The sequence below is a fragment of the Schistocerca piceifrons genome, chromosome 1 (assembly GCF_021461385.2).
Source record: "Schistocerca piceifrons isolate TAMUIC-IGC-003096 chromosome 1, iqSchPice1.1, whole genome shotgun sequence".
Lineage (NCBI taxonomy): Eukaryota > Metazoa > Arthropoda > Insecta > Orthoptera > Acrididae > Schistocerca > Schistocerca piceifrons.
This window is the reverse complement of record NC_060138.1, coordinates 358964849-358989899: the sequence shown is the minus strand read 5'-3', so window position 1 is coordinate 358989899 and position 25051 is coordinate 358964849. Positions and strand designations below refer to the sequence as shown.

The 25051-nt window shown below is 41.1% G+C and overlaps 1 protein-coding gene across 1 annotated transcript in view; it reads left to right on the top strand.

The window, feature by feature from the left end:
* The window catches only part of LOC124793969 (N-terminal kinase-like protein), a 122460-nt gene that overhangs the window by 25972 nt on the left and 71437 nt on the right, over positions 1-25051 (top strand). The window contains exons 3-4 of the mRNA XM_047258060.1: positions 4607-4729; positions 4833-5056. Of these exons, the coding sequence (XP_047114016.1) occupies positions 4607-4729; positions 4833-5056 (347 nt within the window). The remainder of the gene's footprint in view (positions 1-4606; positions 4730-4832; positions 5057-25051) is intronic.

The window sequence follows — 25051 nt, the reverse complement described above, 5'->3', positions numbered from 1 at the left end:
TTCAGCTTGTTAACTTGTGTTGGCAAGGTGCAAGCTTTGTTCTTTATTATTTATTCTCGTTAGTAAATGCTCCAACATATCTGTTATGGCTTTAGATTTAAGTATGAAATTGACATATCTGTCTCTCCAGATTCCTGCTGGATATGCCTTTCAGGTACCTTCAGCCACACTTCTACAAGTGAACATTCATATTGGTTAAGTATCAGCTTTTATTGGGGACTTCATTCCAAATGCTGGTTTGTTGTAGCTCTCCATACTAGTTTATCCTGTGCAGGTTTGTTCTTCTCTGTTAAATTACTGCAATATACATTCACTTGAACCTGTTAGCTGTAGTCAAGCCTTGATGTTCCTCTAAAATTTTTACATCCGACACTTTCCTCCGTTACTAAATTAACCAGTGGTGTCTTGCATAAAATTTTATATAACCAACTCTTTCCATACACTTATCATACTAGATTTCCTCATATATTTGCTACTTTACCACTACCTTTAGCCTTTTGACGTACGAGGGTAGTAATTGTAATTAAATTTAATATATTAATTTTACTATAGAGATTGAAATGGTTAAAGATATTTCATTTTTTAATTAATAATTTAACATGTGCTGTGACACCAATACATCAACTGCTCCTCAAACATCCCTCATACTCTGTGTAAATCTTTAGAGAGCATTTTACATTTTCCCTTAGACCACTCAGGTGAAATGTTCTAGGGACTTGAAAGGGGCATCTACCAGCTTCTACTCATTTTTTCCTTCATATATCTAGTGGCAAAGAGCCTCTATAGCAGTTCGTTTACAGAATTCGCCATATTCCTTGCACATTACTTTACACTCACTTTGGCACTGATTGCTAGTTATCATGGAGAGAGCACTGCGAAACAACTTTTTATCCTTTTATTTGAGTACCAGCATGCATTCAAAGAGAAGCATACTTTTAATGCGATTTCTGGCTTGCATTCGAAGAGAAATGACATAATTTAAGTATGATATTTTTTGTGGCGGTGTTCGTAGCGACAAACAATTCGCTGTAGAAACGGCTTACGAAGTCACCGCCACACTTGTAATAGCGGGCCGACCGGTCCGCTGGAACAGAGAACAGAAAGATGAAAACCCAAACACTCTGATTAAATAAAAGTCGGTACTTATCTTTATTGATGAAGATACAGAAACACGATAGTGAACTCCGTGTCTACAGAGATCTGTCTAGTTCGAGTCGGAGCGGCTAGGTCAGCGTCGGCTGACGACAAACAACAACTCTGCTGCGATGAACACACAACTGACTAGCAAGTACACAATTCGGTGGCGAGTATACAACTGAGCAGCGAATACAGAACTGTCCTAGCGCTCGCGACTCCAGCGCTTAAGAAGCCAGAAGCCAGCGGTGGCGCGCGCAGACTTGCGGCGATTTGCTGTCTCGCTGGCGCTGCTTATGCGGACGGCGTCCGGACTTTGATGCTGCCAAACTTTTTGGCAGCGGGCTCGGTTGGCATTTCTGGCTAGGATATAACAATATTTACAGTGTACTGTAGCACATTAGCCCATGACAACAGGCTGCCACTTAAATTAACCATGTTCTTGATGCCTTAGGATGTGTCCTGTCAGCTGATCAGTGAGCTCAGCTGTACTTTCTTGATAACTCCTAAGGAGTTTAACTCCCTGCATTTGAAATTGTCACAAGGTGAAATTCATGCTTACACTTTTCTATTGCAAAATTTGTTGTTTTCTTGTTGATTAATGAGTCATATAATTTAATGGAATTGCTGTGACTGTTAAGTCATAATTTTTCTGAAGTACATCCATAACAGTGTGTTAACAAAGGGGCCAAGAGGACCATCTTGTGTCATCATTGCAAGTTGTGGTGGTATTAGGCATGTCTGTGGGAAACATTGTAGGTGTACTAACTAATATCAAAAACACAATCAGCTAAGATTGTGGATAGCATCAGTAGCTGTCACAGATATTTTGCAAGTTGTGCTCTCATCCACAGAGGGATGTTAGCTTCAAGAAATTTTAAGTGATGCTATATGATTTGCAGACAATCTCTTTTATGCAGTAATCTGAGCATAAATGCAGACAAATGCTGCATAATGTGTATAAGTACTTAGAAACTCTCTCTGATGTGAATAATGCACCAATGGTTAATAGCATGGGTTCTTGAAAGATGTGAAATGCCAATGCATGACTATTCAGTGTGTGGTATGCACAGTCTTTGCTCTTTCTTTAAAATTTCACTTTGTGTCTACTCATTTTGTTGTATGTTAGCTAATTGCTACATATAAAACTTGTGTTCATAATAAATGATTGTTTACTAAAAGTGTGAACCAAATTTCAAAATAAACATTAATTTAGTGGTCCTTTGTGTCCGGGAATATTTGTACGAGGTGTGTTCAGAGAATTCCAGAACATTCATAATTTCGTGCCAATGGTGTGTTGGAACAAAATGCAGTTAGCATCGCTGCACACGCCTGTATTTAATCTGTAACTGCTGTAAGTTTGATTGTTGTATGTTTGTTAGTTATTGTTCACTTCTGCATCGCGTAAAATTTTTTCACACAGTTTGCGAATTTCATGATGGCGGAGTTAGAGGAGCAATTCATCTGCATTTAAATTTTGTGTGAAACTCAAGAAAACATTTACAAAGACACACCAAATGATGCAGAAAGCATACGGTGATGAGTGCTTAGGCTGTACTTGGCGTTAAAAATGGTAAACTTGGTTTAAAAATGGCTGGATGGAAATTAAAGATGACCTTTTGATGTCTACAAACAATGATAATGTCTGGAACATCAACGAAATTGTTTGTGGCAATTCAAGACTGATTGTCCAAGTGATTGCAGAAGAATGTAACATTTCAGTTGGATCATGTCATGAAATCCTGACACATCATCTCGGAATGCTTCGTGTTGCCACCAAGTTTGTCCCGTGACATGAGTCAAGACCAGTAAGACCTTTGCCTTGCAATCTGTGAAGAGCCGTTGGATCATGGAAATAAGAACAAGATGTTCCTTAAATGGATCACAACTGGTGATGAGATGTGGGCCTACGCTTACGATGTTGAGACCGTGGTTCAGTCTTTGCAGTGGGTCAGGAAAGGTTCACCAAAACCAAAAACAGCTTGGCAGGTCACGTCAAATGTCAAAGCCATGCTGATAGTTTTCTTTGACTTTGAAGGATTAGTTCATCATGAATTCGTGCCACAGAAACAAACTGTTAATCAATGGTACTATCGGGATGTGTTGCTATGCGTGCAAGAAAATGTGACAAGGAAATGACCTGAAATGTGGCGAGACAGTTCATGGCTTACAATAATGCACCCATACATTCATCCCTGTTGGTGCATGACTGTTGTTGTTGTGGTCTTCAGTCCTGAGACTGGTTTGATGCAGCTCTCCATGCTACTCTATCCTGTCCAAGCTTCTTCATCTCCCAGTAACTACTGCAACCTACATCCTTCTGAGTCTGCTTAGTGTATTCATCTCTTGGTCTCCCTCTATGATTTTTACCTTCCACACTGCCCTCTAATACTAAATTGGTGATCCCTTGATGCCTCAGAACATGTCCTACCAACTGATCCCTTCTTATAGTCAAGTTGTGCCACAAACTTCTCTTCTCCCCAATCCTCATTAGTTATGTGATCTACCCATCTAATCTTCAGCATTCTTCTGTAGCACCACATTTCAGAATCTTCTATTCTCTTCTTATCCAAACTATTTATCGTCCATGTTTCACTTCCATACATGGCTACACTCCATACAAATACTTTTAAAAACGACTTCCTGACTCTTAAATCTATACTCGATGTTAACAAATTTCTCTTCTTCAGAAATGCTTTCCTTGCCATTGCCAGTCTACATTTTATATCCTCTCTACTTCGACCATCATCAGTTATTTTGCTTCCCAAATAGCAAAACTCCTTTACTACTTTAAGTGTCTCATTTCCTAATCTAATTCCCTCAGCATCGCCCGATTTAATTCGACTACATTCTATTATCCTCGTTTTGCTTTTGTTGATGTTCACTCTGTCCATTCTGTTCAACTGCTCTTCCAGGTCCTTTGCTGTCTCTGACAGAATTACAATGTCAGGTGCATGACTATTGCACAAAAAACAAAATCATTGTACTCTTTAAGACCTGGGCCTCATGGTGTGTACTTCTTTTCATTTCCAAAGTTGAAAGGCTGAAGATTTGCAATGGTAGATAGGATAAAAGAAAATTTGCACAGTGCTCCTCATGATCCAGCATGAGGTGTACCAAGACTGCTTCCGGAAGTAGAAATGGCATTGGGAGCTGTGTATCGATTGTGGAGGAAAATATTTTAAAGGAGACCAGGCACAGTAAGTAAAGGGTAGGCATTGAAAAAATTTTGTGGACAAAGTTCCGGAATTTTTTGAGCACACCTCATGTATGTTGTAAATGGTGTTGTTTCAGCTGGAAATCTTTTGGAATCTTTCGATTTGTTGTACAGATTGTCTTAGTAGCATTTTAATTTATATGGAAAATAATTCACAAATCTTGAATGCTATGGAAATTTCTGTATGTTATCCGTCCATATGTTGTGTACCTGCTAGTAATTCTTCATTGTTTCATGTATTAACTTTGCTTTTAGACTGAGAAGGTTTTGTACTTGGCTACAGAATTTGTTGTGCCTCTGGAAACTCACTTGGCACAGCTTTCAAGGGAAGGTCATCAACGTGATCTATACTTGTCATGGGGAATATTTCAGATTACTGTAAGTATGCATCAAATGTTGGTAATCTGTCATCTTTTTTCATATTTACGATTGCATATTTAGTTACTTTTGTGAGTAAAATGAGCACCTTGTACTTTTTCAGCGTGCTTTAAGCTTTCTCAATAATGACGGGAACTTGCGTCACAACAATGTCTGCTTGTCATCTGTATTCGTCAATACTGCGGGTGAATGGAAGCTGGGAGGTGTTGAATACATGGCAGGTGCTGTCGAAGGGACTGGCCTTCCCATCAAAATTCTTCCTACTCTTGAGAAATATGATCCACCTGAAAAAGCTGACCCAAGTAGACAGAGACTCATTACAAAATGGTAAGAACCAGTTAACAGCAACGACATGTACTGATCAGATGGCTTCATAAGAATGGAAAGTATGATATTCCAGATGCATTTTGTACAATTTCTTTAAGCAGTCAAGTCACTGTTTCCCTAAAAGTTTGCATTTAAGTTAACTTTAGAGAATTTTTGACATTTGTAACAAGGGTCCTTCTGTAATACTCAATTACGTGGTTTTCTTCTTCAGTATGAGATATGATTATCTGAAGTTTGTATTCTTTTGTAAAGAAATTCAGCATTTTGTTTTCTCTTCTGATGTCTATGTGTAAGGTGCAAATTCTTTTCCCAATTTGATTTTCACTGATCATTACAAGTAATAAACACCACACATTTCTATTTTATGAGTATGTAAGAAGATAATTATAGGGAGATCATCTGATTTAGGGAGTGTCTAGTTATTTCAGATTAGTGATGTCTGCATTGAACCATGCAAGTCAAAAATAATGAATTCAAAAACTCCCATAACTTCATTTGAGGAGTGGAAATAAGTGTGGTTTGCTGAAGCCTACATTTTCGAGTAGGGACTGTTAAACAGCTGTTTTTTGTGTGGCTCTGTGGGCTAAACCTGGTTACTGAGAATAATATACATCAGAATATAAATATCCTTGTCACTTGTGACACATTACATGATCAAATTTTTAATAGCATTGATGTTACCCTCCACGATTTCCTCCCCTCGCCCAGTCTCTTCAATAGCTCCCCTCACCCAGTGTCCTCAATTGTTTGTTGTGTATATTCTGATCTCAGTCTTCCCTTACAAACTGTGGAAGATATTCCATTATGTCTTAATACATGTCCCATCATTATGTCTCTTCTTCGTGTCAGTGTTTTCAACATGTTTCTTCCTTACCATATCTGCAGAGAACTTTCACTTGTCTTATTTTTCCAGTGTACTTCATTTTCAGTATCTTTTGCTAACTTTACATATCAAATGCTTTGATTCCCTCTGTATTCTGTTATCCCACATTGATTAACTTATATACAGCATTGTGCCCTGGACACACATTCTCAGGAATTTCTTTCACAAATTAAGGCCTTTGTTCAATACTAATTTCCTTCTTGTGTCTGGAAATGCCCTCTTTGCCTGTGCATACATGGTTCTTATTTTACTACCAAGGTAGCAGAATTCCTGCACTGTCTGCCACGTGGTTACCAAATTTAAATCTGAGTTTATCATTAATTTCATTTCTGGTGCTCCTAAATACATGCATTGATTTAATTATAAAAAATATGAAATTAAATTCAGGCAATTGATCCAACAATTGACTGAATTGAGAAATTCCATTGATCAAGAGTGTCTCAACAAATTATGAAAGACGGATATGAAATCTCTTGTGATAGAAATGATACATAGACAAGAATGATAAGCATGCATTCATTAAGTAATCCAGAAACTTAAAAGGAACCAATCCTTTTATCTGGTTGACATGTACTTTGGTATGGACAAGCAATTTTCCAGCCCAACTGGTTAAAAATCAGTAAATGTATGCTTGAGAGTTGGGAGTCATCATAGATATCTCTTCCATAATACTTTTACATCTATTGTATTATGAACATGCTTGTAAATTGATGGATGAATGGATAAAGCTATCTTTGCTCTCCTAATCCTTTTTTTGGGAGTTGAGTGGAAGGACTGAACCAGAGACGTCGAAGATTCTGTGGCAAGCTACGTTGCAACTTCCTGGACTTGCACCATAGGTTTGAGAACTACAGGGTTCCCTTAAGGGTCGGGTGTGCACTACACATCAGAGGCTGCTTCTCAGGCAGCTGACTATTTGTGGGGAGGGGGGGGGGGCACACGAGGGTTGTGTTTTTTTTTTTTTTTTTTTTTAGGTGACTGTCCGTCCAGTCCACATAATGGTAGCTTTAGGAAACCCAGAAGGATCTGTATAAGATCGAAAGAAATGCCTCCCACGGGTGACAGTATTAAAATCCTAGTCGTAAATTGCCGAAGCATTCACAACAAAGTGCCAGTTTGAAGAGCTCATGAAAAACAGTGAAGCTCACATAATACTAGGTACAGAAAGCTGGTTCAAACTTGATATTGATAGCAGTGAGATTTTTGGGGAAAATTTAAATGTATATCAAAAGGATAGGTTGGTGGAGAATGGAAGTGATGTATTTATTGCAGTGGACAAAGACCTCAAAGCCACCAAGGTAGAAATTGAAGCTGCATGCAAAACGAGTTGGACAAGACTCAATATCAGGGTGGGCATAAAATGATTATTGGATCCTTCAGTCACCCACCAGACTCATGTCCTGATGTAACTGAAAAATTTAGAGAGAACTTCAGTTCACTTGAACATATGTTCCTCATCATACTGTAATTATTGGAGGAGACTTTATTCATACAACAATTAATTGGGAAAATTACAGTTTTGCTAGTGGTTAATGTGATAGACATCCTGTGAAACTTCACTAAATGCCTTCTCTGAAAACTACCTAGAACAGGTAGTTAGAAACCCCACTCATGATGGAAACATATTGGATCTAATGGCAACAAATAGACCTGGCCTCTTTGAGGATATCCACATTGAAACTGGTAGCAGTCACCATGATGCAGTTGTAGCAAAAATCATTACCAAAGAACAAAGGACAACTAAAACAAGCATATATTATGTACACTTTCAGCTCAGGACAGGAGCATGTCTAGGAACTCTGGCCCAAGTTTAAAAGAATAGCTGACCAGGCACTGGATAGATATGTACCCAGTAGAACAGCTCATGATGGTCGGGAACCTTCGTGGTGTACAGTCACTGTAAAGAAACTTCTAAAGAAACAGAGATTACTGCATAATAGGTGTGAAACAAAGCATAGGGCTGTAGATAGAGATGCTGAATGACATGCATTTGGCTGTCAAGAGCAATGCGTGAAGCCTTCAGTGACTACTGTAGCAGTATATTGTCAAGTGATCATTCACAGAGCCGAAACAAATTCTGGTCATCAGTATAGGCTGTTAGTAGCACCAGTGTTAGTGTCCAATACCTAGCGAATGAGACAGGAACTGAAATGGGGTAGCAAAGCAAAAGATGAAATGCTTAACTCCATTTTCAAATGTTCCTTTACAAAGAAAAACCCAGGAAAATTGCCCCAATTAATCCTTGTACCATTGAAAATATGAATGAAACAAGTATTAGTTTCAGTGATGTTGAGAAACAGCTGAGATTGTTAAAATTGAACAAAGTTCTAGGCTCTGATGGAGTCCTTGTCAGATTCAATATGTGATTGCTTACAAATCACGCGTGCAAATGGTTTTAGAATATTGCTCAGGTGTATGGTGCCCGTACCCAATAGGACTAACGGGGATATTGAACATATACAGAGAAGAACAGCGCGAATGGTCACAGGTTTGATTAATCTGGGGGAGAGTGTCACAGAGATACTGAAGAAACTGAGTGGAAGGCTCTGGAAGATAGACATAAACTACAGAAAGAAGGTCTATTAACAAAGTTTCAAGAAATGGCTTTAAATGATTACTCTAGAAATGTACTACAACCCCATAAGTATTGTTCACACAGGGATCGTGCAGATAAGATTAAAATAATTACTGCATGTATAGAGGCATTCAATCATTCTTCCCATGCTCCCCACGTGAATGGAATTGGAAGAAACCCTAGTAACTGGTACAATGTGACATACATTCTGCCATTCACCTCACGGTGGTTTGCAGAGTGTTGATGTAGGTAATGCATGCTGGAAGTTTTCTTTGTTGCCAGTATGTTATTATTACAAACTACCAGGTGTTATCACAATCTGTTCCAGGTTGATGAGAGTTTCATGTACACAATCTGTGGCCAAGGCCAGTCTTTGTTGATGAATTTAGTTTAGTAAGTGTTTCAAACAATAGTAAATATAACTACAGTTTTTTCTTGTCAGTTCTCTCTCCAGTTACATTCTGCCCACCATAAATTTCTCTTCTGTGCCAACCTCTTCATCTCAGAGTAGCAATTGAACCCAGTGTCCTCAATTGTTTGTTGGATATAATCCAATCTCTGTCTTCTCTTACAGTTGTTACCCTCTACAGGTTCCTCTTGTACCATTGAAGTACATGTCCTATCATTGTGTGCCTTCACCTTGTCAATTTTTTCCATATGTTCATTTACTCAATGATATTGTGGAGAATCTCATCACCACCTATCTCATCAGTCTATCTAATTTTCAACCTCATCATTCCGTATTGTCACATGTCAAACTCTTCAATTCTCTTCTTTTCCAGTTTTCCCACAGTTCATAAGTCACTACCATACAATGCTGTGCTCCAAACATACATTCTCAGTAATTTCTTCCTCAAACTAAGACCTCTGTTTGTTACTAGTAGACTTTTTTAGCCAGTAATGTCCTTTTTATGTTATCCTTGCTTCCATCACGTGCTATTTTGCTTCCAAGGTAGAATAATTCCTTCTCTTCATCTTCTTTGTGATTACTAGTTTTGACGTTAGCTTCATTGTTAATGTCATTTCTGCAACTCCTCATTACTTTTGTGCACCGTTGGTTCACTCTCAGACCCTGCTCTGTGCTCATTAGACTGTTCATGCCATTCAATGGACCCTGTAATTCTTCTTCACTTGCATTCCTCTTGAATTTTAGTCCCACTCTTGAACCTTTCTTTTATTTCTGTCATTGCTCTTCAATGTATAGGTTGAACAATAGGAGCAAAAGACCACATCCCTTCTTACACACTTTTAAACCTGTATTTTGTGAGGACACTGGATTGAAAAGTGAGCAGCAAGCCACGAAATCCCAGACCTTGGAACTTATTGACAACACAACTGTTCAGGTTTGGGCTCTCGTCATATTATGAATGCCCTAACAGACATTTCCCTGGTGACATGAAGAGTAAACACGAAGCATCCATTCGAGAGGCTGCATTGGATTGAGGCATCTGACATTTGTGCGTAGTCTGGGTCATCGAATGTTTATGTAGTGTAAATTGTTGCACATGTGTGTTTTTTCTATTAAATATGTTAAACAGTTTTGTTTCATAATTGATGTGTACAATAATAATAAAACTCCCAATTTTTGTTTAATTTTGAACATCTTGCATCGTCTTGCATTGCTGAATGCTTTTTCTTTACAGATAAATCCTTTGAAAGTGTCTTCATTTATTTAAAGTCCTGCTTCCAGTATCAAGAGCAAAGTCAGAAGTACCTCCCTGGTACCTCCACCTTTCCAAAAGCAAACTGGTTCTCATCTGACAAGTCCTCAGTTTCTTTTCCATTCTTCTGTAAATTATTCTTGTCAGCAACTTGTAAGATGATCTGTTAAGCTAATTGTGCAACAGTTCTCATATTTATCAGCTCATATGGTACACTCTTCACAATTACTTGGATGATGATTATGTTGCTGTGGTCTTCAGTCCTGAGACTGGTTTGATGTAGCTCTCCATGCTCCTGATAATGATGATATTTTTCTGAAAGTCTGATGCTATGTCTCCTGTCTTATAGATCCTAAACACCAACTTGAACAGTTGTTTGGTTGCAACATCCCATAATGAGTTTAGAAATTCTGCTTATTTTATCACAAGTGTTCCAAACCTCAGTTAAACTGTTATTCTACTACTGGATCCCCTGTTTTTTTTTCCATATTGTCTCCCATTTCATCTTCAATTACATAATCAGACAAGTTCTCACCCTCATAGAGGCCTTAAATCTACTTTTCCCCTCTGTCTGCTCACTCCTCTGCATAAAACAGTGGAATTCACATTGCACTCTCAACATTGACACCCTTGCTTTTAATTTCACCAACAGTTGTTTAGATCATTGTGTATGCATAATCAGTCATTCTGACAAACATTTCTTCACATTATTCCTGCAGCCATTTTGGCATGGCTTCCTTGCACTTGCTGTTTATTTGATTCCTAAGTGGTTTATGGTACTGTAGTCCTACCTTTCCATGAACATTTTTGTACTTCATTCTTTCATCGTTCAATTGAAGTATTTCTTCTGTTATCCAAGATTCCTCTATAGTTACCTTCTTTGTACTTACATCTGTCTGTTTAACCCTTTTCAGAGATTTCCATACCTCTTCAACTGAACTGCAAACTGTAGTATTCATTATCACAGTAATTGCATCTCATCATTCCTCACTACTTTAATATCCCACTTTTTTCCTCAGTAATTCTTACAGACAGTTCTCTTAGACGTTAATCTACTCTTCATCATAACTAAATTATGATCTGAGTCCATATCTGCTCCTTGGTATGTCTTTCAATCCAGTATACGATTTCGGAATCTATGTCTGACAGTGATGTAATCCCGCTGTGATCGTCTCATGTCTCTGGATCTTCCCCAAGTATACTGTGCCTTCTTGTGATGTTTGAACAGTATATTCACTATTATTAGTTCAAATGTATTGCAGAACTCAGTTATTAGTCTTTCTATTCACTATTATTAGTTCAGATTTATTGCAGAACTCGATTAGTCTTTCTCCTATCTCATTCCTACTATAAAGTCGATATTCTTCCGTAACTTGCTCTTCTATTCCTTCCCTTACCATCACCCAGTCCCCCACGGTTATTTTAGATTATCATCTAATATTAACTTTATATACTGATTTACCTGTTTAATAGAGGGAAACATTCCACGTGGGAAAAATTATATATAAAAACAAAGATGAGGTGACTTACCGAACGAAAGCGCTGGCAGGTCGATAGACACACAAACAAACACAAACGTACACACAAAATTCAAGCTTTCGCAACAAACTGTTGCCTCATCAGGAAAGAGGGAAGGAGAGGGAAAGATGAAAGGAAGTGGGTTTTAAGGGTGAGGGTAAGCAGTCATTCCAATCCCGGGAGTGGAAAGACTTACCTTAGGGGGAAAAAAGGACAGGTATACACTCGCACACACACACATATCCATCCACACATACCTAAGGTAAGTCTTTCCACTCCCGGGATTGGAATGACTCCTTACTCTCACCCTTAAAACCCATTTCCTTTCGTCTTTCCCTCTCCTTCCCTCTTTCCTGATGAGGCAACAGTTTGTTGCGAAAGCTTGAATTTTTTTATATATATATATATATATATATATATATATATATATATATATATATATATATATAGAGAGAGAGAGAGAGAGAGAGAGAGAGAGAGAGAGAGAGAGAGAGAGAGAGAGACACACACACACACACACACACACACACACACACTGCTGGCCACCGTAAATGCAACACCAAGAAAGACAAGAGGTAGCACAACAAAATTTATTTTGTAGATAACATGTTGACCACGTATCAAATGATTATGTTTACAGACGTCTGTGACATGTGGTTCTTGCCAGAATCAGTAGCCACAGTAGCCACCATTGTTGGAGATCACCACTGCCACACGTCTGGGCATTGAGTCAAAGAGACGTTGGATGTGTTCCTGGGGTACAGCAGCCCAAGCAGCTTCCACACGTTGCCAAAGATCATCTGGTGTGGCAGCTGGGGATGTAATCTGGGTCACTCATTGAGCAACCATGGACCACATGTTTTCTATCGGCGAAAGATCCGGAGAGCGAGCCGGCCAGGGAAGCAATTCAATCTGGTTATTGACGAAGAACCTTTGGACAATGCGTGCCACGTGTGGTCGCGCATTATCCTGTTGAAATATGGCTGTGGCTGAGCCCTGAAGGTAAGGAAGGACAACTGGCTCCAGCACCTCGGATATGTAGCATCGGCTATTTAAAGTACCGGCAATGCGTACTAGAGGCGTGCGAGAGTAATATCCAATACCGCCCCATACCATAATACCCGGTGCAAGACCAGTGTGGCGGTGCATAATACAGCTGTCCAGCATCCTCTCTCCACGGTGTCTCCACACTCGAATCCGACCATCGTGGTGCTGCAGACAGAAGCGTGCCTCATCAGTTAAGACAACGTCATTCCATTCTGCCATCCACATCCGTCTGTCATCACACCATTGGCGACGGAGACGTCTGTGGTTCTGCGTCAATGGTAGACGAAGCAATGGACGTCTTGCGGACAGACCACTCTGCTGTAAACGGCGTCGAATGGTACGTGCAGACACTGGATGATGCATTACAGACAGCGATGTGCTGTGCGATGGTTCGGGATGTCACTGAGCGATCCGTCACTGCCATGCGCACAATTTGCCTATCAGCACGTACAGTGGTGCACCGAGGTGAATTCGATCGACCACGTCGGTCCGTCGTACCCTCCTGCATCCAACGGTCACATATCTGCATTACAGTTGTTTGGTTTCGTCTAACACGACTAGCGATTTCTCTGTATGATAATCCACAATCTCGGTAAGCCACTATCCTTCCTCTGTCGTACTCGGATACTTGATCAAACGATGTTCGCTGTTGTCTACGAGGCATAACTGATAGTCTTGTGAAACAACAACAAGGTAAACACACGTGCCGAACGTACACTCGTCGAAATCGCCAAGCCTTAAATGGCGCTATGAGGTGGCGCCACAGGCGCGCGTGATGTGCGTCTGCGCTGAAATTCTAATCAGTTGCATATCTCATCGCTGCAAACCCATGGTGTAAATTTCACTTGATTCAGATGCTTCTTTCAGGGTGTTGCATTTACGGTGGCCAGCAGCGTGTGTGTGTGTGTGTGTGTGTGTGTGTGTGTGTGTGTGTGTGTGTGTGTGTGTGTGTCTATATATATATATATATATATATATATATATATATATATATATATATATAAAAAAAATAGAGGGAAACATTCCACGCGGGAAAAATATATTTAAAAACAAAGATGATGTGACTTACCATACGAAAGCGCTGGCAGGTCGATAGAAACACAAACAGACACATACATACACACAAAATTCAAGCTTTCGCAACAAACTGCTGCCTCATCAGGAAAGAGGGAAGGAGAGGGAAAGACGAAAGGAAGTGGGTTTTAAGGGAGAGGGTAAGGAGTCATTCCAATCCCGGGAGCGGAAAGACTTACCTTAGGGGGAAGAAAAGGACGGGTATACACTCGCACACACACACATATCCATCCACACATATGCAAACACAAGCAGACATATTTAAAGACAAAGAGTTTGGGCAGAGATGTCGAGGCGGAAGTGCAGAGGCAAAGATGATGTTGAATGACAGGTGAGGTATGAGTGGCGGCAACTTGAAATTAGCGGAGATTGAGGCCTGGTGGGTAACTTCACTTTTGAAGGCCAGACATACCAACAATTAAAGGAAACAGCCATGGGTACCAGGATGGCCCCCTCGTACGCCAACCTATTCATGGGTCGCTTAGAGGAAGCCTTCTTGGTTACCCAGGCCTGCCAACCTGAAGTTTGGTACAGATTTATTGATGACATCTTCATGATCTGGACTCACAGTGAAGAAGAACTCCAGAATTTCCTCTCCAACCTCAACTCCTTTGGTTCCATCAGATTCACCTGGTCCTACTCCAAGTCCCATGCCACTTTCCTTGACGTTGACCTCCACCTGTCCAATGGCCAGCTTCACACGTTTGTCCACATCAAACCCACCAACAAGCAACAGTACCTCCATTATGTCAGCTGCCACCCATTCCACATCAAACGGTCCCGTCCCTACAGCCTAGGTCTTCGTGGCAAACGAATCTGCTCCAGTCCGGAATCCCTGAACCATTACACCAACAACCTGACAACAGCTTTCGCATCCCGCAACTACCCTTCCGACCTGGTACAGAAGCAAATAACCAGAGCCACTTCCTCATCCCCTCAAACCCTGAATCCCCCACAGAACCACCACAAAAGTGCCCCACTTGTGACAGGATACTTTCCGGGACTGGACCAGACTCTGAATGTGGCTCTCCAGCAGGGATACGACTTCCTCAAATCCTGCCCTGAAATGAGATCCATCCTTCATGAAATCCTCCCCACTCCACCAAGAGTGTCTTTCCGCCGTCCACCTAACCTTCGTAACATGTTAGTTCATCCCTATGAAATCCCCAAACCACCTTCCCTACCCTCTGGCTCCTATCCTTGTAACCGCCCCCGGTGTAAAACCTGTCCCATGTACCCTCCCACCACCACCTACTCCAGTCCTGTAACCCGTAAGGTGTACACGATCAAAGGCAGAGCCACATGTGAAAGCACCCACGTGATTTACCAACTGACCTGCCTACACTGTGATGCATTCTATGTGGGAATGACCAGCAACAAACTGTCCATTCGCATGAATGGACACAGGCAGACAGTGTTTGTTGGTAATGAGGATCACCCTGTGGCTAAACATGCCTTGATGCACGGCCAGCACATCTTGGCACAGTGTTACACCGTCCGGGTTATCTGGATACTTCCCACCAACACCAACCTATCCGAACTCCGGAGATGGGAACTTGCTCTTCAATATATCCTCTCTTCCTGTTACCCACCAGGCCTCAATCTCCACTAATTTCAAGTTTCCGCCACTCACACCTCACCTGTCATTCAACATCATCTTTGCCTCTGCACTTCCGCCTCGACTGACATCTCTGCCCAAACTCTTTGTCTTTAAATATGTCTGCTTGTGTTTGCATATGTGTGGATGGATATGAGCGTGTGTGTGCGAGTGTTTACCCGTCCTTTCCTGATGAGGCAACAGTTTGTTGTGAAAGCTTGAATTTTGTGTGTATGTATGTGTTTGTTTGTGTTTCTATCGACTTGCCAGTGCTTTCATATGGTAAGTCACATCATCTTTGTTTTTAAATATATTTTTTCCCACGTGGAATGTTTCCCTATCATATATATATATCTGATCAGCCAGAACATAATGACCACCGACGTACTATCAATATAAACCTGTCCAAACAGTGTCACCTGGTGAGGAATGAATGCTATCAGACAACCACATAGTGAATGCAGTATCATTGACAGTGCTGTCCATGTGTAGAATAAGGGAGTCACACAATCTACCTGAGTTTGACTGAGGGCAGGCTCGACACAAACATTTCGGAAACTGCACGACTTGTCGGGTGTTCAAGGAGTGCTGTGGTGAGTGTCGTGAACAAATGGCGAAACCAAGGTGAAAGCGCTTCTAGACTTCTTGTGGTTGGGTGGCCATCCTTCATTACATTAGTTGGACATCGTAGGCTGGGCAGACTGATAAAAGAGGACAGGTTAACCGTGGCGGAACTAACACCAGACTTTAATACTGGACATAGTATGAGGTTGGTTTGAAAAGTTCTCGGAATCACCATGTGAAGTCAGCGTTAGCGCCGTGAGTTGTTCACATGATATTCATTGGACTGTTGCCTGTAAACACGTACCACGTCAGTGCTCTTGGAAGAGAGCTGTGGTGGTGATGTGGCTCTGTTGTTGTTACTGCGTAGTGATTTGCGAAGATGGAAAATATTGAGATTTGAGCAGTGATTAAGTACTTCGTAAAGAAAGATACGTAAGCGTAGGACATTTATGCCGATTTCTAGAATACACTGGGGGTCTCTGCTCCTTCATATTCAACTGTTTCCAGGTGGACAAATGAATTTAAATTTGGTCGGGTGAGTTTAGATGATGATCCCCACAGTGGTCGGCCAAGATGTTTCACTACTCCAGAAATCATTGCAAAAGTACAAAAAATGGTTATTGAGGATCACCAATTGAAAGGGTATATCACATTTTAACTAAAGAATTAGAAATGAAGAAATTATCCGCAAGATGGGTGCCGTGACTCTTGACACTGGATCAAGAACATACAAGAATGGACATATTGGAACATTGTTTGACCCATTTTAGGAGAAAGAAACAAGATTTGTTGCTCCGGTTTGTGACCACAGATGAAACTTGGGTGCACTACTATACCCCAGAGATAAAACAAGTCAAAGCAATGGAAACATGCTGATTCTCCACCACCAAAGAAAGCAAAGACAGTTCCTTTGACGGGAAAGGGCTTAGTATCTGTGTACTGGGATGCAAAGGAGATTCTGTTTGTAGATTATCTCCCTACTGGACAAACAATTACTGGAGAATACTAAGCTAACCTCCTGGACAAATTGCAACAAAAGATACGCAAAAAAAAGCTAGGTTTAGCACGGAAGAAAGTAATCTTCCATCAAGACTGCGCACACGTGCCGTCGCCATGGCAAAATTACATGAACTAAGGTATGAATTGTTGCCACACCTGCCTTATTCACCTGATATGGCTCCGTCAGACTTCCATGTCTTCCCAAAACTTAAAATTTTTCTAGATGGACAAAGATTCACTTCAAACGAAGAATTGATAGTCAGAGTTGACAACATTTAGCAGGCCGGGAGGAAATCATGGGACTGAGCATGACATCAGAACTTATCGCCCCTTCGCCGAAATTTATAGGAATTAGGTGACACATTGTCACTTCCATGCCATGACACATTGCCGCTGTTGTCCATGCCAAAGATGGACATGCCTGCTATTAGGCAGGTAGTCATATTGTTCTGACTGAACAGTGTATGTGAGAACAATTATTTTTGGTGCTGGTTTGCTGTCAGTTCTGATATTTGGCCTTGTCAATGAACTGTTCACTGTTATTTGCCTTCTACCTACATTTTTATTGTAACAAAACCTAATCCTGACACACCACTTTCTGCTGCTTTATATTACCCTACATTCGTCTGACCAGAAATCTTTATCTTCTTTCCATTTCATTTCACTGACCCCCGGTTATCCAGATTGAGCATTTTTGTTTCCCTTTTCAGATTACCTAGTTTCCCTATCATGTTCAAACTTCTGACATTCTGTGCTCCAACTTGTAGAATGTTATTTTTTCATTGTTTGTTCAGTTTTCTCATGGTTACTCCCCCTTGGCAGTCCTCTCCTTGATATCTGAATGGGGACCACACTCTGATTAAAGCTACTTTGTGATTGACACATTGCAGTGGTGGGGATCAGTGCTGCCGGTGCGCTGGCAGCCATACTTCACAAGGCACTGCACATACTTACAAAGCAGACAAGACAGCAAACATATGGTGCTCGAGAAAGAATTAAGATTGGATGGCAGTTAGCCACTTCCACTCGATTTGCTGAAACATTAATTACAGAGTATCAGACTGTGGAATCTTTAACCTGTGACAAGCCATGTGTCCTGTGTATACACATCGTGTGTCTTTAATGTAGCAGTTTCCTTTGCCATCTGCATCTTTGTGTGTTGATCATTGTTGCTTTTTCCACCTTTTAGTGGTAGTTTTCCACCTCATGTGAAGAGGTTCACCTGAAACTCTGTCTGCCTCTCTGCTCTTTTTGATAAGGTCGTTGGCAGAATGAAGGTGGCTTCTTATAGCAGGATTCTTGAGCATATTCTCAGTTCGAATATAATTAATATCCTTGAGACAGAGAAGTTGCTGTCCATGCATCAGCACGGCTTTAGAAAGCATCGCTCGTGCGAAACGCAACTCGCCCTTTTTTCACATGATATCAGATGGATGCCATATTCCTTGACTTGCGGAAAACGTTTGACTCGGTGCCCCACTGCAGACTCCTAACTAAGGTACGAGCATATGGGATTGATTCCCAAGTATGTGAGTGGCTCGAAGACTTGTTAAGTAATAGAACCCAGTACGTTGTCCTCGATGGTGAGTGTTCATCAGAGGTGAGGGTATCATCTGGAGTGCCCCAGGGAAGTGTGGTAGGTCCGCTGTTGTTTTCTATCTACATAAATGATCTTTTGGATAGGGTGGATAGCAATGTGCAGCTGTTTGCTGATGATGCTGTGATGTACGGGAAGGTGTCGTCGTTGAGTGACTGTAGGAGGATACAAGATGACTTGGACAAGATCTGTGATTGGTTTAAAGAATGGCAGCTAACTCTAAATATAGATAAATGTAAATTAATGCAGATGAATAGGAAGAAGAATCCTGTAATGTTTGAATACTCCATTAGTAGTGTAGCGCTTGACACAGTCACGTCGATTAAATATTTGGGCGTAACATTGCAGAGTGATATGAAGTGGGACAAACATGTAATGGCAGTTGTGGGGAAGGCAGATAGTCGTCTTTGGTTCATTGGTAGACTTTTGGGAAGATGTGGTTCATCTGTAAAGGAGACTGCTTATAAAATACTAATACGACCTTTTCTTGAGTACTGCTCGAGCGTTTGGGATCCCTATCAGGTCGGATTGAGGGAGGACATAGAAGCAATTCAGAGGCGGGCTGCTAGTTTTTTAGTGGTAGGTTTGATCATCATGCGAGTGTTACGGAAATGCTTCAGGAACTCGGGTGGGAGTCTCTAGAAGAAAGGAGGTGTTCTTTTCGTGAATTGCTACTGAGGAAATTTAGAGAACCAGCATTTGAGGCCGCCTGCAGTACAATTTTACTGCCGCGAACTTACATTTCGTGGAAAGACCACAAAGATAAGATAAGAGAGATTAGGGCTCATACAGAGGCATATAGGCAGTCATTTTTCCCTCGTTCTGTTTGGGAATGGAACAGGGAGAGAAGATGCTAGTTGTGGTACGAGGTACCCTCCGCCATGCACCGTATGGTGGATTGCGGAGTATGTATATAGATGTAGATGTAGAAGTCTTTGGCCAGTATTGCTGATGACTTTTTACATAAAATGACACAAAGAAATTGGTGTACGTAGCAATACTAACAAGCCTAAAATAAACTGACCGAGTGGCCTTCATGTTTTGAATTTATATCAGCTCATTCAATCAGGAGCATCCCATCTTGTTCTGTTTATCCAGAAGATGGTATAAGTACAGGGTTAAATGAATTTCTGTGTGACACACAGTACAAGCAAAGTAATGCGCTATGCGTATATGAGTTGCTTTCAACAACGTTTTGAAACTGAATATATGTACAGTCCCTCTCTCCCTTAACAACCCCACCATCTTTATATGAACCAGTTCCCCTATTCCTCAATTTTAAAGGTTCATAGCATGTGTTGGAGTTGGAAGTGGTGGTGGTGCTGGTGGTGGTGGTGGTGGTGGTGGTGGAGGAGGAGCTATGCAGGTAGTTGGGGCTTCTGAAGCCAAGCAAAGACCAACCCATCTGTCTTTTTGTGAATTTAACAGAACACTGTAGATTGCCAACTGAAGAACCAACAGCTTGTAATGTATATCAGTGAACTAGATTTGAAATGGTCATTCTCACAGGTATTCTCATGGAGTGCAACTTGTTGGGAGCAAATAGTCCCAACTTCCAAATATTAGGGGGAAGTAGTTCAAGAGTAAATGATTTTCAATATAAATATTGTATTTTAAGTGTGTTGCTGTAGTTGCCTTAGACTGTAGTCGTGTGTGTGTGCGCACGCGTGCTGCGTGTGCGTGATCTATTTTTGACAAAGGCCTTACGGGCCAAAAGCTTTATTTGGAACAGTCGTTTTGTTGTGCCTACCTGTGACTCAGCATCTCCCCTATATGGGGAGCTTTTCATAATGTCGTTACATTCCATCCTGGATTTTCCATTGTTTGATATTCTGAGAAGGTGTTTACTGATGCTAGTAATTTGGCTCACATGCAGTTCAGAATAAAACATCTGTTTGCCAACACAGTTGAAAATTCATGGTCATATATCCCAAGTGGTAACTTTGGGCAAACTGGCTACACAAACATTGTGTACGCTTCTTTGCCTTAAGGTACTGAAAGATTTTGCCACTATGAGACTTGAATACAGGAAAATAATTACTGAAAAACACAAGAAAGTTCTGACATTGTCAAGTTCCGTAAAATTCTAGAGATGAACTAGCAAGTACCTCCGCCACGCTCATTTATAATCAAGATTTGCTAAGTAAAAATGGCTCCATTCACTGTACTTCGGACAGTAATATTCCCCTGACCAGTCTCTGTAATGTGATACTGTGAATAAGAGCCATACTGTAGCCGTAAGGTTCTAGACGGCAACTTCCAAAACACAACTGGGGGCAGTCCAAGCAGCTGCAACATTTGTTGCAGTGCTTGTTATAGTCAGTGATGACATATTGAGTTTCAGTGATACATTTGACAGCTTTTACCTGATCTGCATCGAACAGTTGTAACTATTTGAAAATTACTGTCCTTTAAAAAAAAATACTGACTATCTTATTTTAGAAAATCTTGCTAATATGCCTTCACTGTCCTTGCTCAATATGAAATAATAATATAGACTGAAAAATTAACCACTTCTGAAACTTTCAGTGAATAATGTGTACAGCCCACTCGGTTGTGACTGATTGGCTGTATACACCATTTATTGAAAGTTTTGGGTGCTGCCATGTTCAAAATTGTGGGATTTCTGAAACTGTTACTTTGACACACTGTTTCAGTCCCACCATCACCTGGTCCAAAATATATACTACATCTCCTCCTCCTCCTCCTCCTCCTCCTCCTCCTCCTCCTCCTCCTCTTCCTATTTGAAGAAGTGAGTGTTAACCCATCCCAAAACTAAGCGAATTTAACCCTTTCACTACAACAAAATGCTCTTTACATACTGTGCTGAGGTGGCTTTTGTTATGGCTTTACTACTTGCCAAATGCTGCTGCCTGCAGTGAGAGACAGTGTTCTGGCTGATATGAAATACTTATCATCCGAGTTTTTGAAGACTGTTAGGTGAAAAAAATTGATTTTGCGTCTCTTAGTCTGATCTCTTCACTCAATAAAGAACTGAATTTCTTCTCGTTATCCATCATATGCACTGCGCTCCATCAAATTAAGTAAAACATTGCCTGTGCTGAGAGATGACGTTCCAGGCGATGTGAAATACTTATCCAATCTTTCAAGAACTATTAGGTGAAAAAATTTGATTTGTGCTCATATTAAAGCATGAAATTTTAAAGAATGTTCAGAGGTAAAAATGCATTGTGTGAACTTTGTGCGTGGTTGATTTTAGCTCAAATGTTGCAGTGAATGAAATTTAGATTAGATATCAAAATTTTTTTAAGATTGACAGCAGAAGGATATTTCATATTGTACTAAAGCTATTGGGTTTTATATCCCAAAGGTGGTCGTGTGTGATGCACCCATTCACATCCTTGCACATCATGCTGACATAACAATTGTCATATCTCATAAATTATTCAAGATATCATAACGAGTTTTCTTCTTCTTCTTCTTTCCAATGATGGCATGCAATGAGGAAAATGGATAATATGTTGTATGATAAAGACTCGAAACTTCTTTATTCATCGTGATATGGAAGTATCTCATCTGTAGTAGTGAGAAATCGGCTGCTTAGGACACAGTCAGATGACCATAGTCTTACACAAAAATCCAAGCAGTGTGCATATACACATCCACAACACTTTGGGAATGGTGTAGCAGGATGTGTGTACGTGCCCACAGCAGTAAAATGGTTAGCAAAATTGTCCCCTCCCTCCCCCCCCTCCCCCCCCCCCCCCTCCATCTCTTCAGTGGTCATCCTATATCCTGTTTTCAGGTTTTGCTAGCCATGGCAGGTGCTCAGGTTTACTTATTTTGATGTGTTCATACCATCCTTTTTTCCCCTCCCTTAATCTCTTTACTTTTACTAGTAGGTGTTGTCTTATATCTCCATTCCCCATTCTCTCTTTAGTGTTAGTTCAAGGAGTGACCTCGCAAATCTCATCTCAGCTGCTTAAAATTGTCATTCATCTCCTTTTCTTTCCAGTTTTCATTACCGTACATAAGAGTAGGCTTAGCCACCATATTATGTGGTCTGAGTGTTCTGTCTTTCCTCACAGTTGTACCAAGGTACCTTCCTACACAGTCACTTATAGCATTATATTTCTGCTTATTTAAACTACAAACAAATTAGTTTTTTGTACTAATATCTCTGTCATAAGATATTTAAATGAATTTACCTGTGCTACTATTTTATTGTTTACCAGTATTTTTGCTCTTCTTGTGAGTTTCCCTTCCATTACCATTACTTTCGTTTCGTTTACAGGTAGAACCATTTGATGAGTTTTTAAAAATATTATTCAATTTAAATACTTTTTCTTGTAAAACACTTTCATTGTGTGCTAGAACAACTGGGTCATTTGAAAATACTATAGCAATAATAAATTTGTTTCTTCCCACACTCATCTTCTTGGGGTTCTTAGAATTCCATTCATCTAGCGCTTTAACACATACAGGATGTCCTAGGAGGAATGGTCAGAATTCATGTGTGTGGTAGGCATGGTCATTTGAAGCAAATGACTTCATGTGTGGACATGGTTTTCCAAGATAGAGCATGTTTAATCTGCACTGTTATTTATTTTCTGCATTATTCAATGCATTAAATCAAACAATAGAAACTTCATTCAACAATGTAAGAAAAGATAGAGTGCTACTTACCATAAAGAAGACAGTCACGATTAAAAGATACTCACATATATCTTGCGGCCGCAGCCTTCATCATCATCAGTGAAGATGCGCGCGTACGCCCCCGCACACACACACACACACACACACACACACACACACACACACACACACACATACACATGAATGCCAGCACAATCTGGAAGGTGTGGGAAGGGAAGGGGAAGGGATAGTAGTGTACAGGTGAGGAGAGAGAGAGAGACGGATGCTGTCTGATGGAGTGCGCAGGGACTAGACTGCCAACAGATGCACTGTCAGGAAATTGTGGGGCAGGGAGGTGGGGAAAAAAGTAACAAAGGAGAGGAGTGGAGAAAGACGAGTGGATGCATTGACAGAGGGCTGCAAATAAATCGGGTGGGAGATGCGAATGGGGAGGAGATGGTAGGACAGAGGGATTGGAAACTGTTGGGTGGAGGGTATGGGGACACGCCTTCACAGACATGGACTGTCCTCCCAGACATATTTTGTGAACAGATCTCCCATACCATTTCTTCTCACAGCCCCAATCCTCCCACCACCCCCAAAAACTAGCCACAAAGGAGTATCCCCTTCGTCACCCAGTATCACCCCAGACTGGAACAACTGAACGACTTCCTTCCCTAAGGCTTTGATTACCTATCGTAGTGCCCAGAAATGAGAGACATCCTAACCGATATACTTCCCACCTCTTCTAAAGTGCCACTCCCAATCCCAACCCCTTGCCACAAGAACCATATCCCTGTGGAAGACCTAGGTGCAAGACCTGCCCAGTCCACCCACCCGGCACTTCAGATTCCAATCCTGTCACGGGTTTATCCTATCCCATCAGGGGCCAGGCCATCTGTGAAAGCAGCCATGTCATTTACCAGCCCTGCTGCAATCATTGCACAGCTTTATATTGGTAAGACTACCACTCAGTTGTCCATCAGGATGAAAGGCCATTGCCAAACTGTGGTCAGGAGCAAAGTAGACCACCTTGTGGGACAACATGCAGCTGAACATAACACACCTGATTTCAATAGCTACTTCACTACCCGAGCCATCTGGATCCTTTCCTCCGCCACAAGCTTTTCTTAACTGCGCAGATGGGATTTATGCTTGCAACACATTCTCTGTTCCCGTAATTATCGCGGCCTCAACCTCTAACATACTGTCTCCACACCATCTACCCAACAGTTTCCACCCCGTCTGTCCTATCACCCCATCCCCATTCTTGTCTGCCACTCTGTTTATTTGCAGTCCTATGCCACTGCATCCACCTGTCTTTCCCCACTTCTCTCCTTTTTTGTTTCTTTTCTTCCCTACCTCCCTGCCCCACAACTTCCTGATGCTGCGCCTGTTGACGATCTAGCTCCTGCACATTCCCCCAGACAGTGTCCATCTCTCTCCCCACCCATACACTACTTCCCCTTCCCCTTCCCCTTCCCCTTCCCCTTCCCCTTCCCCTTCCCCTTCCCCTTCCCCTTCCCCTTCCCCTTCCCCTTCCCCTTCCACTTCCACTTCCACTTCCCGACCCCTCCAGTTTGCTGCTTGCATCCCATGTGATGTTGCATTCTAACCCAAGATGCTGGAGTTGGCCGTTGTGTGTACATGAAGTGTGCTTGCTTGTGTGTGTGTGTGTGTGTGTGTGTGTGTGTGTGTGTGTGTGTGTTTACAGACAAAGGCTTTGGCTGAAAGCTACATGTGAGTGTCTTTTAATCATGCCTGTCTGCAACGTGATATGTCTCCTTTATTGAATACATTGTCAGGTTTGCACCAGTACAACAATTAGTGAACATTACTGTGTACATTTTATAACATATCTGTTGAAAAATATGTATTTCTAAC